Source organism: Canis lupus, chromosome 14, assembly GCF_048164855.1.
Source record: "Canis lupus baileyi chromosome 14, mCanLup2.hap1, whole genome shotgun sequence".
Classification (NCBI taxonomy): domain Eukaryota; kingdom Metazoa; phylum Chordata; class Mammalia; order Carnivora; family Canidae; genus Canis; species Canis lupus.
The window spans coordinates 30,531,387-30,549,703 of NC_132851.1; the positions used below are offsets into that span (position 1 = coordinate 30,531,387).

General features: G+C 35.2%; 1 protein-coding gene across 6 annotated transcripts in view; it reads left to right on the plus strand.

Moving 5' to 3' along the window:
• EFR3A (EFR3 homolog A) overlaps positions 1 to 18,317 on the plus strand; it is a 105,528-nt gene that overhangs the window by 58,299 nt on the left and 28,912 nt on the right. For all 6 annotated transcript variants that reach the window (XR_012006838.1, XR_012006839.1, XM_072774523.1 and 3 more), the window contains 8 exons: positions 2,326 to 2,461; positions 3,171 to 3,338; positions 8,130 to 8,244; positions 9,432 to 9,483; positions 12,014 to 12,186; positions 12,836 to 12,911; positions 17,142 to 17,303; positions 17,928 to 18,059. Coding sequence is in view for 4 of the 6 variants with exons in the window: in XM_072774523.1 (XP_072630624.1) it covers positions 2,326 to 2,461; positions 3,171 to 3,338; positions 8,130 to 8,244; positions 9,432 to 9,483; positions 12,014 to 12,186; positions 12,836 to 12,911; positions 17,142 to 17,303; positions 17,928 to 18,059 (1,014 nt within the window). In the remaining 2 variants the exon portion in view is untranslated. The remainder of the gene's footprint in view (positions 1 to 2,325; positions 2,462 to 3,170; positions 3,339 to 8,129; positions 8,245 to 9,431; positions 9,484 to 12,013; positions 12,187 to 12,835; positions 12,912 to 17,141; positions 17,304 to 17,927; positions 18,060 to 18,317) is intronic.

Genomic DNA, 18,317 nt, shown 5'->3' on the forward strand with positions numbered 1-18,317 from the left:
ATTGCTGTTTACCATAAAATTGTTTATGGGAATCATTCTGAAGTAACATTTCTTCCTCTCTCAGCACAGTAAGCTAGCTAGCCTGACCAGGATTTATATCCCTAAGGGGTTACATAGACATAATTTCAGGTAGTTTCAAATATAATAGGGCATTTGTGGTAAAGGGAAAATATTTAAAGCTCATCCTTTGTGCTAAATTGATTTGTTGAAGGTAATAAGGTGTTGTGTTTAAGAGCTGGGCCCTGAGGTTGGGTTAGGATTCACAGCTAGGCCCTCCCTTAGAGTTTCTGCGTGATCTTTTACAAATTACTGAACTTAAAATTAAAAACCTGCCTCATTTGCACTGGGAAGTGTACAGTGGAACTGCTGGTGTGGATAAAATGTGATACTACATATACAGTGGGTAGAACAGTGCCTGGCATCTGCTTCTGAATCAAATGTGTTCTTCTGTTGTCATTTTTGTTTGTTTAATGTTGCAGTAACATATTATTCCAGGAGTCACCAATTAAAGAGTAAGTAATAATGGCTAAATTGAACACGTTTCCTGTAGTAGATACAATTTTAGGTTCCTTTCACAAATGAATTCATGTGTCACAACGATTCTACAAAATAACTGTTTTTATTTTCTAAATATTGTAGATGAGGAAAACTGAGGTTTAGAGAAGTTAAGTAATTCTCTCTTAAGCTGTACGCTATTAAGCTATTAAATGATGCAGCCCAAATTTGAATTTGGGCAAATCTGACTCCAGGGCTTATATTCAAATAACCACCCTATTATGTTGCTTCTTAAAGGCTACACATCCAACAATATTGCTCTAAACTTCAGTGTGAGGGTGAGTTTTACCATAGGTACACAATAGCTCAGTAAAACTGCGTGAGGAACTTTCAGTGTTTAGTATAATTAACATCATTGTAGTTTTGTTCCTATCACTCCATACACTTTTCATCCAAGGTGGAATTCTTGAGCTCTTGTGGACAGGTGCTATGCTTTGCTTAGGATAGCCCTGCTTTATGTAGTTATTAATACTCACTCTCTGAAGTGTCCTGGTTTAGACAATAAGTCAAATTGCCATTGTATTTGTAAGACAGACCCTACCGTGAGGCTCATGCATGAGAAGCATACAGCTTTCTTGGCAAGAAGTTCCGTTTCAGGTTTTGTGTACGTGTGTGTCTGTCTGTCTGGGATTCATCTCTTTTTATGTTACAGAAAGTAAATGTGAAAATGTTTACCTTGGGTTGTTATAAAAGTAGATGTATTGTGATAAATACCAGAAATACTTGATGGCAAATTTGGTTATGTTGATAGAGGTGGAGGGAGATTCTTTTTGCTTTTGAGCAGAGTAGCCATTATGTGTTGGACACTGCTTTTGACATAAAACAACCCATTCCAAAGGCTAGAAAAGTCACCAGTGTCAAAACAGAGCGGTGGGGCCTGAGGGCAAGCAAACACAGACATGGAGATTCAGGGCCATAGCCCATTTTGTTTGTTTTTGTTTTTTTACAGCCTAGTAGTAGACCCACTCGTGACTTCTGGGTGTAGTTACTAGTTTAAAAAAAAAAAAAAAAAAACAACCACCACCAAAACTTTGCTACTCTCTTAAAAAAAACAAGAAGTAAGAAAATATTCATTGTAGTAAACATTTTCTAGCTATCTTATTTTAGATTTAGGCCTCAATATCGTTCATTGTGATTGATCAAATTTATTTATGATAAAATTGCCTTTGTAAAATTGCAAATCTTCCAATATTTCCTTGATTTAAATTTAATCAGGTATACACTGATAACATTTTCATTTTCATTTTCATATTGGCTTTTGATGAGATGGGAGTTTTGACTGTTTAGCATTGTTAGGTATCCATAATGAGAAATAATATTTATCTAGTTTGGGTAAGAGAGAAGTGCTGTAAATATCATAATCTGTTTATTTTAAATATTTGTCCTATTATCAAATTATAAGAGTATATAAATGTTCTTTGAAATTACAGAGAAGTGTGAAGAGAATAAAAACTTGGTATGAATCCTGGGCACTGTCAATATTTAGGTGTATATAATTCTAGTCCTATATATTGTTTTAAAGAACTGATTAAATTTCATTAATCATAGTATTTTGCAACTTTTTTCATACAGGGTATTATAAATGTTTTCTAGTATCCCAGTTTATTCTTGAAAAGTGTGTTTTTTAATGGCTACATATTTTTCTGTGACATGAGTATACGTCTCCGGCAGTTGGACATTTAAGGGACATATGATTTTCCCTTCTTAGGAATTCTATCAGTATGCATATAACTATTCGTACATCTTTGTGTACTGTTTTGCTTCTTTTAGGCTCAGTATTCTCACCATGTAATTCAGGAGATCCTAGGACACCTTGATGCTCGTAAAAAAGATTCTCCACGGGTTCGAGCAGGTATCATCCAGGTTCTATTAGAGGCTGTTGCCATTGCTGCTAAGGGTTCCATAGGTGAGTGTCAGCAAACAAAACAAAACAAAAAAACCTAAAACAAAAAAATTAATGCAGTAATCTATTGTAGATTTTTTTTCAGTAGATACAGCAGTGTATAGAAAACTCTTTAAAAATACTTTAATGTTTTTAAATGTGCTATAATTTCTCTTGAAATTTTGGGCTCCCTTGATGACTCTCAGACTTCTTTAATGCACACTTAAGCCTTTCCTCTATATCAGTCTCCCCTTCCTCCTTTTTTCTTTTCTTTTTTTTTTTTTTTTTAATTTTATTCATTTATTCATTAGAGACACAGAGAGAGAGGGGCAGAGACATAGGCAGAGAGAGAAGCAGGTTCCCTGCGGGGAGCCCGATGCGGGACTCAGTCCCAGGACCCTGGGGATCATGACCTGAGCTGAAGGCAGATGCTCAACCACTGAGCCACCCAGGGGTCCCCCTCCTTTTTTCTAATAAAGAACTTGAAAACCAGTTATGTACTAGACATTTGGGAGGATATAGATCCAAATGTTATTATTTCTATCAAATGCTGTAATTCAGGGCAGAATTTGCTTGCATATCATAAGAAAACCAGAGTGCAAACCAGGCATGGAAAGCGGGTTGGTAAGAGCAAAATAATACATCGCTTATTTGGCTAGAATGTGTGGTAGTGTGGAGGAATTGGTTTTGAGTGTATAATACTGGAAAAGCTCACATTAGTGTTCATTTCCAGGACCCACAGTGCTGGAAGTCTTTAACACCCTCCTGAAGCATCTGCGTCTCAGTGTTGAATTTGAAGCAAATGATTTACAGGGGGGATCTGTAGGCAGTGCCAGCTTAAACTCAAGTTCCAAAGACAATGATGAGAAGATTGTGCAGAATGCTATCATCCAAACAATAGGTGAGTACATTTCACTTTTAAAAACTTTATGTAAAACAGTGATTAAAAAGCTCTCACTGAAGGATATTTGTCTCTAACAGTGCATTAATCAAAAGTGAATTGTAGCTTTAGACTTTTAAAAAACTTACATTCCAAAAATAAACATAATAGGACAAAGAACACTGTATATCCTTCACCCAGATTCATCTGTTAATCCTGTATGCCATTTATTTTATCATTTATGTTGTTTCTTTTCCTCCTTCCCTCTCTCCATTTCCCCATGTGTGCATGTATGTATATTTGTGTGTACATATATATACATTATACACACACACACACACAGATACATACATACATCCTCATTTATCCCTAAACCACTAAGACACTAAGTGCATATGCATCATGGTCTCTTACCATAGAGTATTTTTCCAAAGAATAAGATTCTTTCTTATGTAACCAGAATATACTTACCAACATCCATGAATTTAACATTGACATAGTACATGAATCAGACTTCCATATTGTAGTTTTGTCATTTGACCTAATACTTTTTTTTTTAGAGCATCTTTTTCCTTATGTCCAGGATTCAGTCTAGGATCATAAATTGCATTTAGTTGTAATACTTAAGTTCCTTTAGTCTTAAGTTCTTTTCAGTTATGATACAGTTTTGTTTTTTTATAAATTTATTTTTTATTGGTGTTCAATTTGCCAACATATAGAATAACACCCAGTGCTCATCCTGTCAAGTACTGATACGGGGGTTTTTAAGAGCATACCACCCCCATCCAAAAATTTTTCCTCTTTTGGGTTTGGTGTTTGCTCATTCCTTGGCTGAATGCTACATAAGGGATAAGGTTCTTGGATGATTGCGTACAGAGAGGTACACAGTGTACTTTTGCTTCTCATTGGTGATGTGAATTTTGATCCAAGTGTTCTGTTTCTCTGTTGTACGGTTTCAGTTTTTATCCTTATAAACAATAAGCCATCTTTGAGGATGTGCTTTTAGACCATGTGGATATTCTGCTCTTCACCCAAACCTCCCCATGAATTTAGTAACCATTCATAATTTTTACCTGAACCTGTCTTTACTGTCATGTTGCAAATGGATGGTTTTCAAATTCCGCACTCCCTCCACAGCTGTCAGGTGGCACTCAGTGTTCTGCGGTGAGCAGGAATCCCTTTTTCTTCCCTGTGTATGTATGTAGGAATGCGGGTATTTATATCTTTATTATTGGCATGAGCTTATGGATTTATATTTTCATGCTTCATAATTCATTCTGTATTTATTGTTTTATTTTGGTGCTGAAATTGTCTTAGATTTGGCCAGTTGGAACTCCCATCTTCCATGTCTTTGTAACTTTTCCCCATTTCTTTTGAGCATAGCCTTACTGGTTTAAGCTGTTTCAGGCTCATTTTATATTTCCTGCTGCAGCCATGGAATCCGTCATTTCTCAAAGTGCTGTGGTTTATTTTACTGGGGACTGATATTAGAAACCAAGTTATGGGTACCGATGCCTTTGGCTTTAATTTCATTTTTTTTTTTTTCTTAAAAACATGACTAAAGTACAGTAAAAGTGTAAAGAACTTCCTTTAAAAAAAAATTTTTTTGGGGGGGGAAATAGAGTGATCTGACTGTATTAAAGTAAAATATAAATTTAATTCAAATTTAAGTAAGCACACTCCTATTCTCCTTTAACCTTCCCCTCCTAATATCTTTAGAATACCCAGATCACGTTTTAGTGTCACTACGTGATTTCTGTAATAATTTCAAAATTGAGTTGTATCCCTGGGGTTTAGTGCCTAATTTCTAATGGTTGCTAATAGTTTCTGCTAAAAATAAAGTCATATTTTATTTTGGAGCCCAGTTTATATCTTTTATCTGGATAATTTTTCTGTATGGGGGCTACTTATTTAAGTAGTCCTTTGGAATATGTAATATAAAGTTTCTTTTTTATCTTCTTTCTGAAGTTTTATGGATATGCATATATGCATTATGCATCCAGCATTCAGCACTTACATATTGAATGTGTATGTAGCAGGCCCCATACTAGGATTTTGTGATGCAGGTAGTTTATCTGCTTAGTGCTATACCTCTATTTTACCTAGCTATGATCTTATGTGTGCAGAAATTATCCTCATGAGGGCAAAGGCCCAGGTGTGTCTTATTCAGCACAGTAAAACATAATAGGTGCTTAAGATTTTGGAGTGAAAATACAAAACATAATGAAGTCCAGTATTACCATGGAATCTCAGTATAGCAGAGATATTTTTGGTATTCTTAAACCAATTAGATCAGTGTATAGTAAATGGTAAATGTAACTTTTATGGTGATTCTTAAATTTATTTGGATTTATGGATTTTCTGTGATATTTTAAGATAATAAATCAGCTATTCCTGTCTTCACAGAATTAAATTGCTTTAGTGAATTCCAGTGAATTCACTGTTGGTCTTTCACTCCAGAATATTTATTTTTTCAAGTATTTTATTATAAAATATATATGCAGTAAACTCAAGCAATATTTCTGTGACATAACACATTCAAAATAACATGTGGAAATTAAAATGAGAGAAAAGAAGTGCAGTGTGGCACAGTGAGTAAGATTTTTGTTTAATCGGATTTCTGATTTCCTCAATATTTTCTTTTAGAAGTTTTCAATACTTAGATAGTTACCAGGTTGTGTGGATATTGCTGTTGGACTAGGGAGCAGGGCTGCTGTGCCTTTGGCACTTGAAGATATGAGGCTGGCGGCCAAATTCTTTTTTTTTTTTTTTTTTTTACAGTGATCAAGAACCTAGCTCCCTGCAGTGTTCTTTCCAGTTGGGGATTAGGTGGGGCTCCTCAGCACTTCCACCCAGTGGTTCAAACACAAATAGTGGTCTCAGAAAATTAATTCCTTTCAGGACTCTCCTCACAGTTGATTATGTTGGAAACTTGATGCCCTCATGGTAATGACTGGGTTGCTTGGAACAGAAAATCCGTGTCTAGTTTTGCATGGTGATTAGCAACATATCTAATTGGGTTCTTGGAAAGTTAAAAGTACCTTACAGGGAGGAAAGAGAGAATAATGATAACATAGGCTTTGGAAATGAATAGCCCACACCTCAGGCCTTACTGTTAGCTGTGTAGTTGTTTTTTTTTTTTAAGATTTTATTTATTTATTCATGAGAAACACAGAGAGAGAGAGAGAGAGAGAGAGAGAGATAGGCAGAGGGAGAAGCAGGCTCTACGCAGGGAGCCTGACATGGGACTCGATCCTGGGTCTCCAGGATCACTTCCTGGGCTGAAGGTAACACTAAACCGCTGAACCCTCAGGGCTGCCAGCTGTCTAGTTTTTTGGTTTGAGTTCTTACCCTCTCTAATCCTTATTCCCACAAGTGGTAACTGAGGTTAATAAGAAGTAGTTCCTAGACTCATATGGTTGTTGTGAGGATCCAAATACAAAATAGTTTCTTAACACCATAGATAATGCTCCTGAAGTGTTAGAATAATATACTTTATGTGGATTGCACAATGTTAAGATCATGAGATTTTTGCTTGCTGAAGTGTGTGATAATAGGAAATGACTTTTATCCCCAGATCTAATCAGATGATAAATAGAACAATTTTAGTTTGCATAGATTATTCATTCCTATAATAATAGCTGAAGAGTTAAATTGAAAAACTAATTTATTCTTAAATAAGCATTGAAAATGAGGTTTTTGTAATGATTATGTTGCATTTTGAGAAATGAACAAAACCAGCATGATTCAGTACCTGTTCTCATTTTTCAATGAAACAACAAAGTTTGAAGTTTGAGTAAGTGATAATTAAATGTTTTAAGTCTTCTAGACTAAGAAGTAAAAAACTACAGCAAATACATTTAATATCCACAAGATGTAAGAGTACATGAGAAAAATGACAAGTAAATAACATTTTGTGGGATTTTGTGTGTGTGTGTGTGTGTGTTAGTTGAATTATATATATTGAATTAACCCACTGGGTAGATTGTAAACCTGGCTCATTGTAATGATATTCTACAGCATTTTAGCAATTGTAGGAAGCCAAAGTATTGTGACCTAATTTTTGACTTCTTCACCAAAATTTGGCCTCATTACTGACTTTCTTACCAGAACAAGAATTTAGGCTCACAATATATGAACAAGAGTTTCTTAAGAAACACTACCAGAGGTTTTTTTTTCTGTTTTCTAAAAGTCCAACTCAAATTGATGATGGTTTACCATCATAAACCATATGCAAAATACTTTTTTAGACATTTACTGTTTTATGTGTTAGTCTGTTATACACATCTTACACTATACATGAGTAAATGATTTTGAACAAAAGAAATTAGAGTACCTTAAAAGTTTTTTTTTTTTTTAATTTTTAAAATTTTAATGCAGTTCAAATCAGTGTGCCAAGTTCATTTCAGCTCCTTCACCCCAAACCTGGGGGCAGGGACTGCTTCAGTTTCTCTTTGTGATGGCTGAGGTATAAAGGTGTCTGCTGTATTGAACTTTACATTTCATGTTATCTTTACTTTTCTTGATCTTGATGGATATGGCATCCTTTTGCCTGGCCATGAGCAGAAAGTCCTTGATTTCTTCAATTCCGTGAGGCATGGCTACGATGGGCACAGGGGAGCACACGGCCAGCAGAGCAAGTGACAAGAAGGGAGAACAGAAAAGGACTTTAGAGTAATATATATGACTTAAAGACATTGTTTTACCACATATTGAAAGCTTTGGTTAAAATGTATTATGATTTTGTGTTATGGAAAAATAACTGTTTTAATTAGTAAAATTTATCTTAACTTTATCTTAATATTTTCATAGGATTTTTTGGAAGTAACCTACCAGATTATCAGAGGTCAGAAATCATGATGTTCATTATGGGGAAAGTACCTGTTTTTGGAACATCAACCCATACTTTGGATATCAGTCAACTAGGGTATGCGTATGTAGTTTTCCCTATGTTCTCAAACTATAAATTTTAATATCATCTTGGGCTAAATTTCATCTTAATGTTATAAAATGTTTTTTTTTTAAATCATTCATCATAAAAATCCTATGGAAAACATTATTTTTGTGGCACTAGATTGCTAAGCAGTTGTTTTTGTTTGTTTGTTTTTAAAGATTTATTTATTTATTCATTCAGGGAGAGCGAAGAGAGAGGCAGAGACACAGGCAGAGGGAGAAGCAGGCTCCACGCAGGAAGCCCGATGTGGGACTCAATCCTGGGTCTCCAGGATCACACCCCGGGCTGTAGGCAGCACTAAACTGCTGTACCACCAGGGCTGCCCAGATTGCTAAGCAGTTGTATTACCATTGCCTGATTTTACACAATCAGTTTTCAGAATCAGTTTTCAGTATATCATAAATTCTCAAATTTTCTGTCTTACATTAACTAGATTGAAGGTTAATTTATCCTGGACGTTGTCTATATACATACATAATATGTGGTACGGCTTCAAGTTTCTTATAAAGATTTTAAAGATGAATGTCAGTTTTGTCAAATGTTGACTTATTCTTTGAATTCTAGAACTGAAAGTGATTTTTAAAGATCATATTTTTTGGCTTCATTTTATAGTTTGATTTGATTTTACAACATGCTAAAGCTTTAGTTTGGAGATATTTGTGAGTTTTTAATTTAATAAAGAAATGATAGTCTTATTTAATTTATATTTCTTTGACCACTAATTAGATAACCTTTTTCCATTTGTTAGCTTTTTAAAAATTATCTGTTCGTAACTGCTTATTGATACATGTTAAATAGATATTATGTTTGCCATTTATATTCATGGTAAGTATATTCTCAAATTTGCAGTGTCTTTTAATTGGGGTTGTTTCATTGTGTGTTCATGTAATCGATTGAATTATTGAATTTTCACATCATTTGTACTGTTTTGAGAGCCAATAGCTTTTTAATTTTTTGTCTGAATTTTTTGTTTTCTACATAGAACTCTTTAATTCATATGAAATTGATGAGTATAAAGTGAGTCATGACTTTAGCTGGTTTGGAAACAATGTATTTAATCAAAATGAATAGAGTTTTAAAATTAGGTAATATAAGTAAATGAAATAATGTCAATTTGAATTACTACTAATAAGATAATACCAGTATTTTGTGTATCTTAGGGATTTGGGAACCAGGCGGATTCAGATAATGTTGCTGAGATCTTTACTTATGGTAAGGCCTTTAAAATAAGTGAAGAATACACTTAACATCGTTGAAGAGGTTGAAAAAATAGCTTCACATTATCCACTTTTCTCTTATATTATAAAATACTGCTTATGGTTAGTTTTTTCCTATGGCTTATATACTTAAATTTTTATTGTATTACTGTTTATTCCTCACATCTCCTGTCATCTTATTTATCTTCATAATGATAAAACATACAGAAGATAGCAAGTATTGTGTTTTTATACACACGAAGATGCCTGGGCTCATTGACTTGGAGTAGGAGGAGTGAAAGAGGTTCTCCAAGGACAATAAGCTGAAGACTAGAACTTGGATGTGAAACCACGTTCTTTGTACAAATCATGCTATTTTCTTCATATACTCACCAAATAATGATTTCTCATTTGGAAAATAATTCAACTATGAAGAGCTAAAAAGTAACAGCATATTTAAAATGTGATGACCTCTAGTTATGATTATTTTCATCTTTTTTAAAAAGATTTTTTAATTCATTTGAGAGAGAGAGCAAGAGCATGAGTCAGAGGGTCAAAAGGAGACAGAGAAGCAGGCTCCCTGCTGAGCAGGAACACCACCCCACCCCCATGTGGGGCACTATTCCAGGACCCTGGGATCATGACTTGAACGGAAGGCAGATGCTTAACCAACTGAGCCCTGTGTGCCCCTTATTTTCATCTTTGATTTAACTCTATCTAGTATAATGCCAAGAACAAAGTAGGAGCTGATTATTTGGAATGTGTGTCCTTTCCAAATCTTTTTTTTTTTTTTTTTTTTAAGATTTTATTTATTTATTCATGATAGACAGAGGCAGAGACACAGAAAGCAGGCTCCATGCCAGGAGCCTGATGCGGGACTCGATCCCCGGACTCCAGGATCGCGCCCTGGGCCAAAGGCAGGCGCCAAACCGCTGAGCCACCCAGGGATTCCCCCCTTTCCAAATCTTTATCTTTTAAATTTGTTTTAGGAAATCTTTACATGATCCCTCCCCGCTTTTTTTAAAGATTTTATTTATTCATGAGACACAGAGAGAGAGGCAGAGACACAGGCAGAAGGAGAAGCAAGCTCCCTGCAGGGAGCCTGATATGGAACTCAATCCCAGGACCCTGGGACCACACCCTGAGCCAAAGGCAGACGCTCAACCGCTGAGCCACCCAGGTGTCCTGATCCCTTTTTTTAAATAAATATTTTATTGCTAGGGATTTGTACAGAAATATCTCTTGTGTTTCATTTTTAACTCTGGTTATGGTACTTGCCATATAGAAGTTTTAAATCTAATATAGCCAGATCTGTCAATCCTTTTGTATGTGTTTTGTGCTTTTTTATTTGTATCTTGTTTAAGAACTTTTGCCTACTCTTAAAATATGAACACATTTTGTTTATTTTTTTTAACAGAAGTTTTTAAAATTTGACTTCCCATAGCTAGGTATTTGAAGTTTATTTTTGTATGTGGTGTGAGACTTGAATATGTTTTTAATTCTTCTAGGCGAGCAACAGTTGTCCTACCAAATTCCTTGCCCATTTGTAAAATCACCTCCATCCTGTAATAAGTGCCCAAATACAAATGCTCATAATCATTTGTAATCCTGAATATAAATAGAGACTTCCCACCTGAAATTTCTTTGTTTCTAAGCCTTTTAATTAAACAAATACCCTGAGTAAATCATCTTGTCTCTAATCCTAATTGTACCAGAGTCACCTGAATGGATGTCTGTATGGTATAGTTAAAATGTTTCATAGCATTTTAAAGAGCATTCAGTATGTGCTCTTTAAAAGCTTTAAATTCAGAAGATAGGCATACGTTCAGAAATGTCAAATCAAGTAATAAAATACATCTTTCCAAAATAAAAATGTATTCCTGTTAACCTAAACTGCTTATTTTAAAATAAAAGAATAATTTGACAATTTAAAATTACCATTCATACCTGTACTATTTGCTACCTAATAATACCTTGTATCCACTTAGTACTGACTACCATCTCACAGATTCTTGACCATTCTGAGCCTGTTTTCTGTTACAAAATGGGGATACATATCGATGCCTCTGTCATAGAGATGTGGTGAAGAGGAAATTAATACTCATACAGTGCTTAGACTTGTGTTTGGCACATGGTAAATATGTGCTTTTATTAATTTTATTATTCTTATTATGATGTTTTTATAAAGTCACTAAAGTCCTCATTACTTTTTTTTAAGATCCATTTATTTTAGAGAGAGAGCACAGTGGGAGGGGGCAGGAGAGGAAGAAGAGACTCTTTCTTAATCAGATTCCATGCTGAGCATGGAGCTTGATCACATGACCCTGAGATCATGACCTGAGCAGAAACCAGGAGTCCGACACCTATGTTACCCAGGCACCCCAAAATCCTCATTACCTTATAAATATCCTTTTTGTTTTTCATTCAGACTATGTTCATACTTGCTGTTTCCCTAAATTTATGGATTTTATAAAACAGTTTAAAAAATTTTACCGAAGGACTCATGACAAAGGTTTTTTGTTTCTGTTTTTCTTCCCAATAATCAGGTAACCTCTGGATACAAAGCAAAAACAATTGTTACTGCACTGCCTGGATCTTTTCTGGATCCTTTGTTATCACCATCCCTCATGGAAGACTATGAACTGAGACAGTTAGTCTTGGAAGTAATGCATAATCTCATGGATCGCCATGACAATAGGGCAAAACTTCGAGGGATCAGGTATTGGGCCATTTTGAAATAGGCTTAATGATAATGTTTTTTAAATTCCCACATTAATATATTCAAGTATTATGATTTTTTAAATTTCAGATTTTTAGTTTTTTTTTAAAGATTTTATTTATTTGTTCGTGAGAGACACAAAGAGAGAGGCAGAGACATAGGCAGAGGAAGAAGCAGGCCCAATGTAGTACTGGAGCCCAATGTAGTACTGGATCCCAGAGTCCATGGCCTGAGCTGGAGGAGGCAGATGCTCAACCACTGAGCCACCCAGGCATCCCTCAGATTTTTAAGTTTTATTCAAAGTTTCATTTAATTGGTATTGAGACAATTTAATTATTATATTTTGGTTAATATGTTCAAAGGTCTTTTAATGTACTTTCAGAGATCTCATCTAGTAGTCACTAGTTACATGAATTTTATTTTGGTTTTGCTTTAAACTTAGGAATGACAAGGAGTCAAGATGAATTTATGAAATTCCCCTACTTATCTGGTAATTCAATAGTATCATTACATATAGGATTACTTCAAATGCTCATTGAAATGTGTTAAATATAAATAGTTCAAATTCCTAAGTATAATTATAATTTGCCTAAGAAGACATGATATGTACTAAATGTATTGTTCATTAAAAATTATATATTGTCTCTAGAATAATACCAGATGTAGCTGACCTAAAGATAAAAAGAGAAAAAATTTGTAGACAAGACACAAGTTTCATGAAAAAGGTAAGATTATTTTCTTAAAAATAATGCATGATAGAAGTTATAGCTGTTTGAATTGTTAGTTTTATATTGATCTGTGACCTTGAAAAGAAGCCATTGGATTTTGGAGTTGGAAATCTCAAGCTACCATCTTTAGCTTTCCATATTACCATAACATTCTTGATGGTGTCTCTTCCGGCCTGTGTTTAAGCATTGGTGGATGCTGCAATAGTTCTAAATTCTTGCTTTGAGTAAAATGTTTTCCTGTAATTTCTGTCTGCACTCTTCTCCACCCTAGGCACACACACTGATTCCACTTTTAATGGCTTCATGTTTTTGAAAATACTTATCACCAGTGAATAAATAAATATAATGAGTGTTTTATGTTTTTTTACAGTGTATTTGGCTTTGTTCTGTGCATTATTTGGGATATAAAGATCAGATAGGCAGATCTCTGCCCTTAAAAGTAATATGTACCTAGATTACCATTATGGTCAGTTGAATTTGATATGTCTGTTGGCAAGTAGCTGAATTTAGAAAATCACAACACCTAAAGTTATTTAGCATATTGTATAATCTTTCTGCATATTCTTCATTCAAAGCTTAAGCACTTAGTATTTGCCAGATTCTTTTTTTTTTTTTTTTTAAGATTTTATTTATTTGTGAGAGACACAGAGAGAGAGACAGAGACATAGGCAGAGGGAGAAGCAGGATCCTCATACAGAGCCTGATGTGGGACTCGATCCCCAAACTGGGATCACGCCCTGAGCCAAAGCCTCAACCATTGAGCCACCAAGGTGTCCCTATTTGCCAGATTCCGAGCTCAACTTTGAGATGCACAGCAGTATCTATGACACACTTGCCAACTGGCCTCATGATAATCCCAGTCTTGGTAGATAAGTGAGCCTGGGTCTTTAGAGGTGCAGGGAACAACAAGCAGAGAGCCCTATAGGAAGATAGGTGCAGATATCTATAATCCATGTTCTTTGGCTCATTTCTAAACCATGCTTTGTCCCTGTCAGTATCTTTTATTTTGCTCTATTACTATTGATTTGTGTGTTTCAAGTTAATGTCCCTACAGTTTAGGAAATTTATTTGAAAATTGAATTATAAAATAACAGTTACTGAATTAATGTAAGTAAAATAATTCTTTAAAGTTGGCTATATTGTGTATGAAAACAGTAGCTAATAAATAGGGCCAGAGGCATTAGCTCTTTCCAACTTCTGCTTTTTCAATATTTCCTTATTTATCCAGTTAATGAAAGAAGTTGTTTCTCATAACGGAAGAACTTTTAATCATGAGTAATAGAATGGATTTTGAAAACTCACTAACATTTAGGCTTTGACTTTATATAATGACATTAAGGAGAATTTGGGGACTATATTCATTTTATTTTATCTGGTATGACAGTGATAGAAATAATCCTTCTTTTTCCTTAATTTGCTAGCCAACTAATTTTGAAAGGTTCCAGTTGAACCAAAAGATTAGACTTGAAATTTTGAAGTTGTTCCCTGAATTAGTTATCCTTCGATTTTATAATTTAAAATAACTGGTTAAGCATTTGTTACTGTTGGTATATAACACTTCTTTTTAGTATATTTTTCTTTTGGTGCAATCTGTTCATTTTTTTAAATCAAATTTTATTTTTACTGTTGGACACCCTTTTTCATTTACCTTCCAATTTATCCTGTCAGTCAAAATGCTGTTTGGTTTTCTTAGGCAACTTTAACTGGCACCTTATGGAAATTTCAACAAAGACCTAAAGAAAAAAAAATTGGAGTTCTGTAGTCGGGGGATGATGGACTGCCCTTTGGATATTACTACCCAGCCTAAAACCACTCCATCAGAATGTTTTAGGGACATATTAGGCATTGGGTCTGTGTTTGAAAAACTGGCCTGGGGCAGGAAGCCCTTACAGTTTACACTGGGAGGTGCTCCTTTACCTCTTACTTCCTAATGAACTGTACTTCTAGGTACAAGGAAAAGCTGTTGCTACTCAGTATCTGGTGTCTCATATGGCAGGGCTACTCTCTGAAAGTTGTGATCCTAACAGAATTCACCATGTGAAAGGGTTCTTGTTAACCAGCTGAAAGAGCAATTCAGGGAATTACTTTGCAAAAAAAGTACCAGTTGTTATGAAATACAAAGTGTATGGGCATTATTTAATTATTCTGAAGTGAACCAACAGTGTAGGCCCCCACATGCCCGGCTTGTCCACTGCTCCATGTCTTTCACAGCAGGTAGTAAACCCTGTTCTTTTATGAAAATAGACTCCTTGCTTTGTTTTCTTTACAGTTTGCCACCTAATTGTCCACCTATAGATTCCTAAACAATACAGTGTAGCTTTGTTAGTTTTTTGCATTTTGTGTGAAAGGAACCATATGATGCATATTCTTTTATGTTTTCTTTCATTTAGCTCTATTTTAGTAAAATTCATTCATCTGTGTAGCTGTATAGTATTGCATAACACGAATATACCACAAGTTATCTGTTTTCCCGCTGAGGACATTTGAATTGTTTCTGGTTTGGGGTTGTTACAGAAAGGGCTGCTATGAATGTTCTTGTCCATGTAGTATACCACATGTAACTCTTGTTTCTCTAAGGCCTATAGGAGAGGCTTTGTTGAATAATAGGTTCTTCAGATTTTTTTTTTTTTAAGATTTTATTTATCCACTCATGAGAGACACAGAAAGAGAGGCAGAGACACAGGCAGAGGGAGGAGAAGCAGGCACTGTGCAAGGAGCCCAATGTGGCACTCGATCCCGTGAATCTGGGATCAGGCCCTGAGCCAAAGGCAGACACCCAGCCGCTAAGCCATCCAAGTGTCCCAGGTTCTTCAGATTTATTGGACAATGTCAAACCACCTTGTGAAGTCATCACACTGATTTACACTATTAATTTAGTACATAATGTTAGATTTTAATGTTATCTAATAACTAGGTATTCGGTAATGCTATCTAATACGATGGGTAGGTAACAGGTACAAAATCTACTTGAATTAAAGGAACCTAACATCTAAACTCTCCTATGTGCAAGCTTTAATGTTATTATTTCGGAATCCCAGGATTCAAGCATAGGGTTGGAGAGGGCCCAATACATAGACCATTGTTACAGACCCAAGTATAGAACTATTTGAAAGAAGCAGATCCTGGATTCAGAAGACTGTTGGTCTTGTTTAGTTCGCTTTCTTTAAAGTGAACATCAGATGAACCTGCTGAGAAACGGGCTGGAGTGTTAAGCTAAAGTCCACTTATGGACTTTAAGTGTTAAGCTAAAGTCACTCCACTTATGAGTGAATAGTCTGCATATTAGAATCACCTAGGGATATTTGTGCTTTAAAAATACCTGGGCTTCACTGCTAACCAGCTAAATCATATTGGGGACAGTGGCGAGGGTAGAAGCATGGTGGTCATTCCAATTTCTCAGTGATTGTAGCTTACAATTAGTGTTGAGAACCAATGCAGCAAGTTGAGTTAATTACCACATAGTAATTAACCACAGAAAGTCATAGTGACTTTAAGTGGGGAGCACACTCTTATTTCTGTTAGCTCTCATTTAGCAGTTGGACCTACCTAGGAATGCTTTAAGATAGGAAAAAATTTTCTGTTCTGTATTAGCATATTTAGATTAGTTTGGTTTAGGGGGAAACCTTTTGCAGTCCCTGGAATGTTTCTGTAACCTCTCCCTTGTATAAGGCTTTAGGCTTATACACTAATACACTAATAAGTGTATACACTTACACACTCCACACCAAAGTGTAGCAGAACCTGCAGATGCTCTTCCTTGGACAGCTCCTAACCCACCTCATAGGAGATTGCCTCCAAAGGCAAGAAAGTGTTAAGTACTTTTCTCCTTAGCCAAATTTATTATTTTTTTAATCATTGCCTAGGCTGTATTGCAGAAGTATTTCCCATAACTCTGGCAGCCCTTTCAGCCTTTTCCCGAATCAGTCTATAATTTGCTTTTATCTTTTCAAATTAGCTCTAAAAGCATTTCATTGTTTACACTGGAACTCTTTCTTAGTTGCTATTTTAATTTCTGGTTCATGCTTCAACTCTTACCTTAGTTTATAGTTGTATATTAGCATATTTGTTGATGTTGATAATTGTAATACAATTTGACCATCTGATTAATTAGCTTAAGTTTCTCTTCCATGTTAAGTCCTGTAATAAGAACTACTTTGTTATGTGCCTATGAAATCTATAGTACTTTTAAGCGAAATTATCTTTTTCCTCTGTCACTTCCCTTTTCAGAATGGGCAGCAGCTCTATCGGCACATATATTTGGGCTGTAAAGAGGAGGACAATGTTCAGAAAAACTATGAGCTACTTTATACTTCTCTTGCTCTTATAACTATTGAATTAGCCAATGAAGAAGTAGTTATTGATCTCATTCGATTGGCCATTGCTTTACAGGTATGCTTTCATACTCTTACAATGAAGAAAAAAAATTTTTTTTCTATGAACAAGACACCATCTTTAAAGTGGTGTTGCCTAAATCCAAGGACATGAATTTTAAAAGGAGGTGTGTAGTTTTAAATTGATAATTCTCCAGGTTGTGCTCATATGCATTCTTTTAACAAAGATTGAATGAACATCAGCTGTGTGCCAGATTTGCTCAGAGCCTTGGGAATACTGTGAAGAGGAGGCATCATGGCCCCTCTGCCCATACTCTCAGTCTAGTGGGGAAGAAGTCATTACACAGGCATTACTTATGTAGCTGTCTCACTGGAGTGTGTAAAGGACAGCGTGCAATAGGAATATGTGTCGAATATATATTTTAATGTAAGATATATGTGTGTATTTGTGTACCCCTCCTCCACCCCCTGGAAGACTCCTAAGAAAGCAATTTGAGAGATTGAACTCTCCTGTAAATGGGCATTTATTCTCCTTCCAGAATTCTCTAAAAAATAACTTCTTAAAAGGTAACATTTTTATTAGCACTCCAAACAACCTGCATTTTTTTCTGTATAACTATAGAGAAAACACTAATGGAGCATAAGACCTTGATCTGTTAGCTGCGTTTGTTTTTTATTAAAGGATAGTGCGATTATCAATGAGGATAATTTGCCCATGTTCCATCGCTGTGGGATCATGGCACTGGTTGCGGCATACCTCAACTTTGTGAGTCAGATGATAGCTGTCCCTGCATTTTGCCAGCATGTTAGCAAGGTAAGATGTTTGGAAAGGTCCTTCATCTTGATTTTTATATAAAAATGGCTGATTTTCTTCCACTGCTGATTATTGTTAATTTTGATGATTATATGTCAAATTATAAAGGTAATGCTATAAAAGTATGCATCACCTTTTCAGTAGTGGCTTAATTGAAACTAAAACTACAGCTAGTGTTTATATTTTCTTTGAGGCCTGCTGCTTTATTAGAATTTTTTTGGATAGTGGTCAAGTAGAATGCGTGGTTTTCTTCTAGAA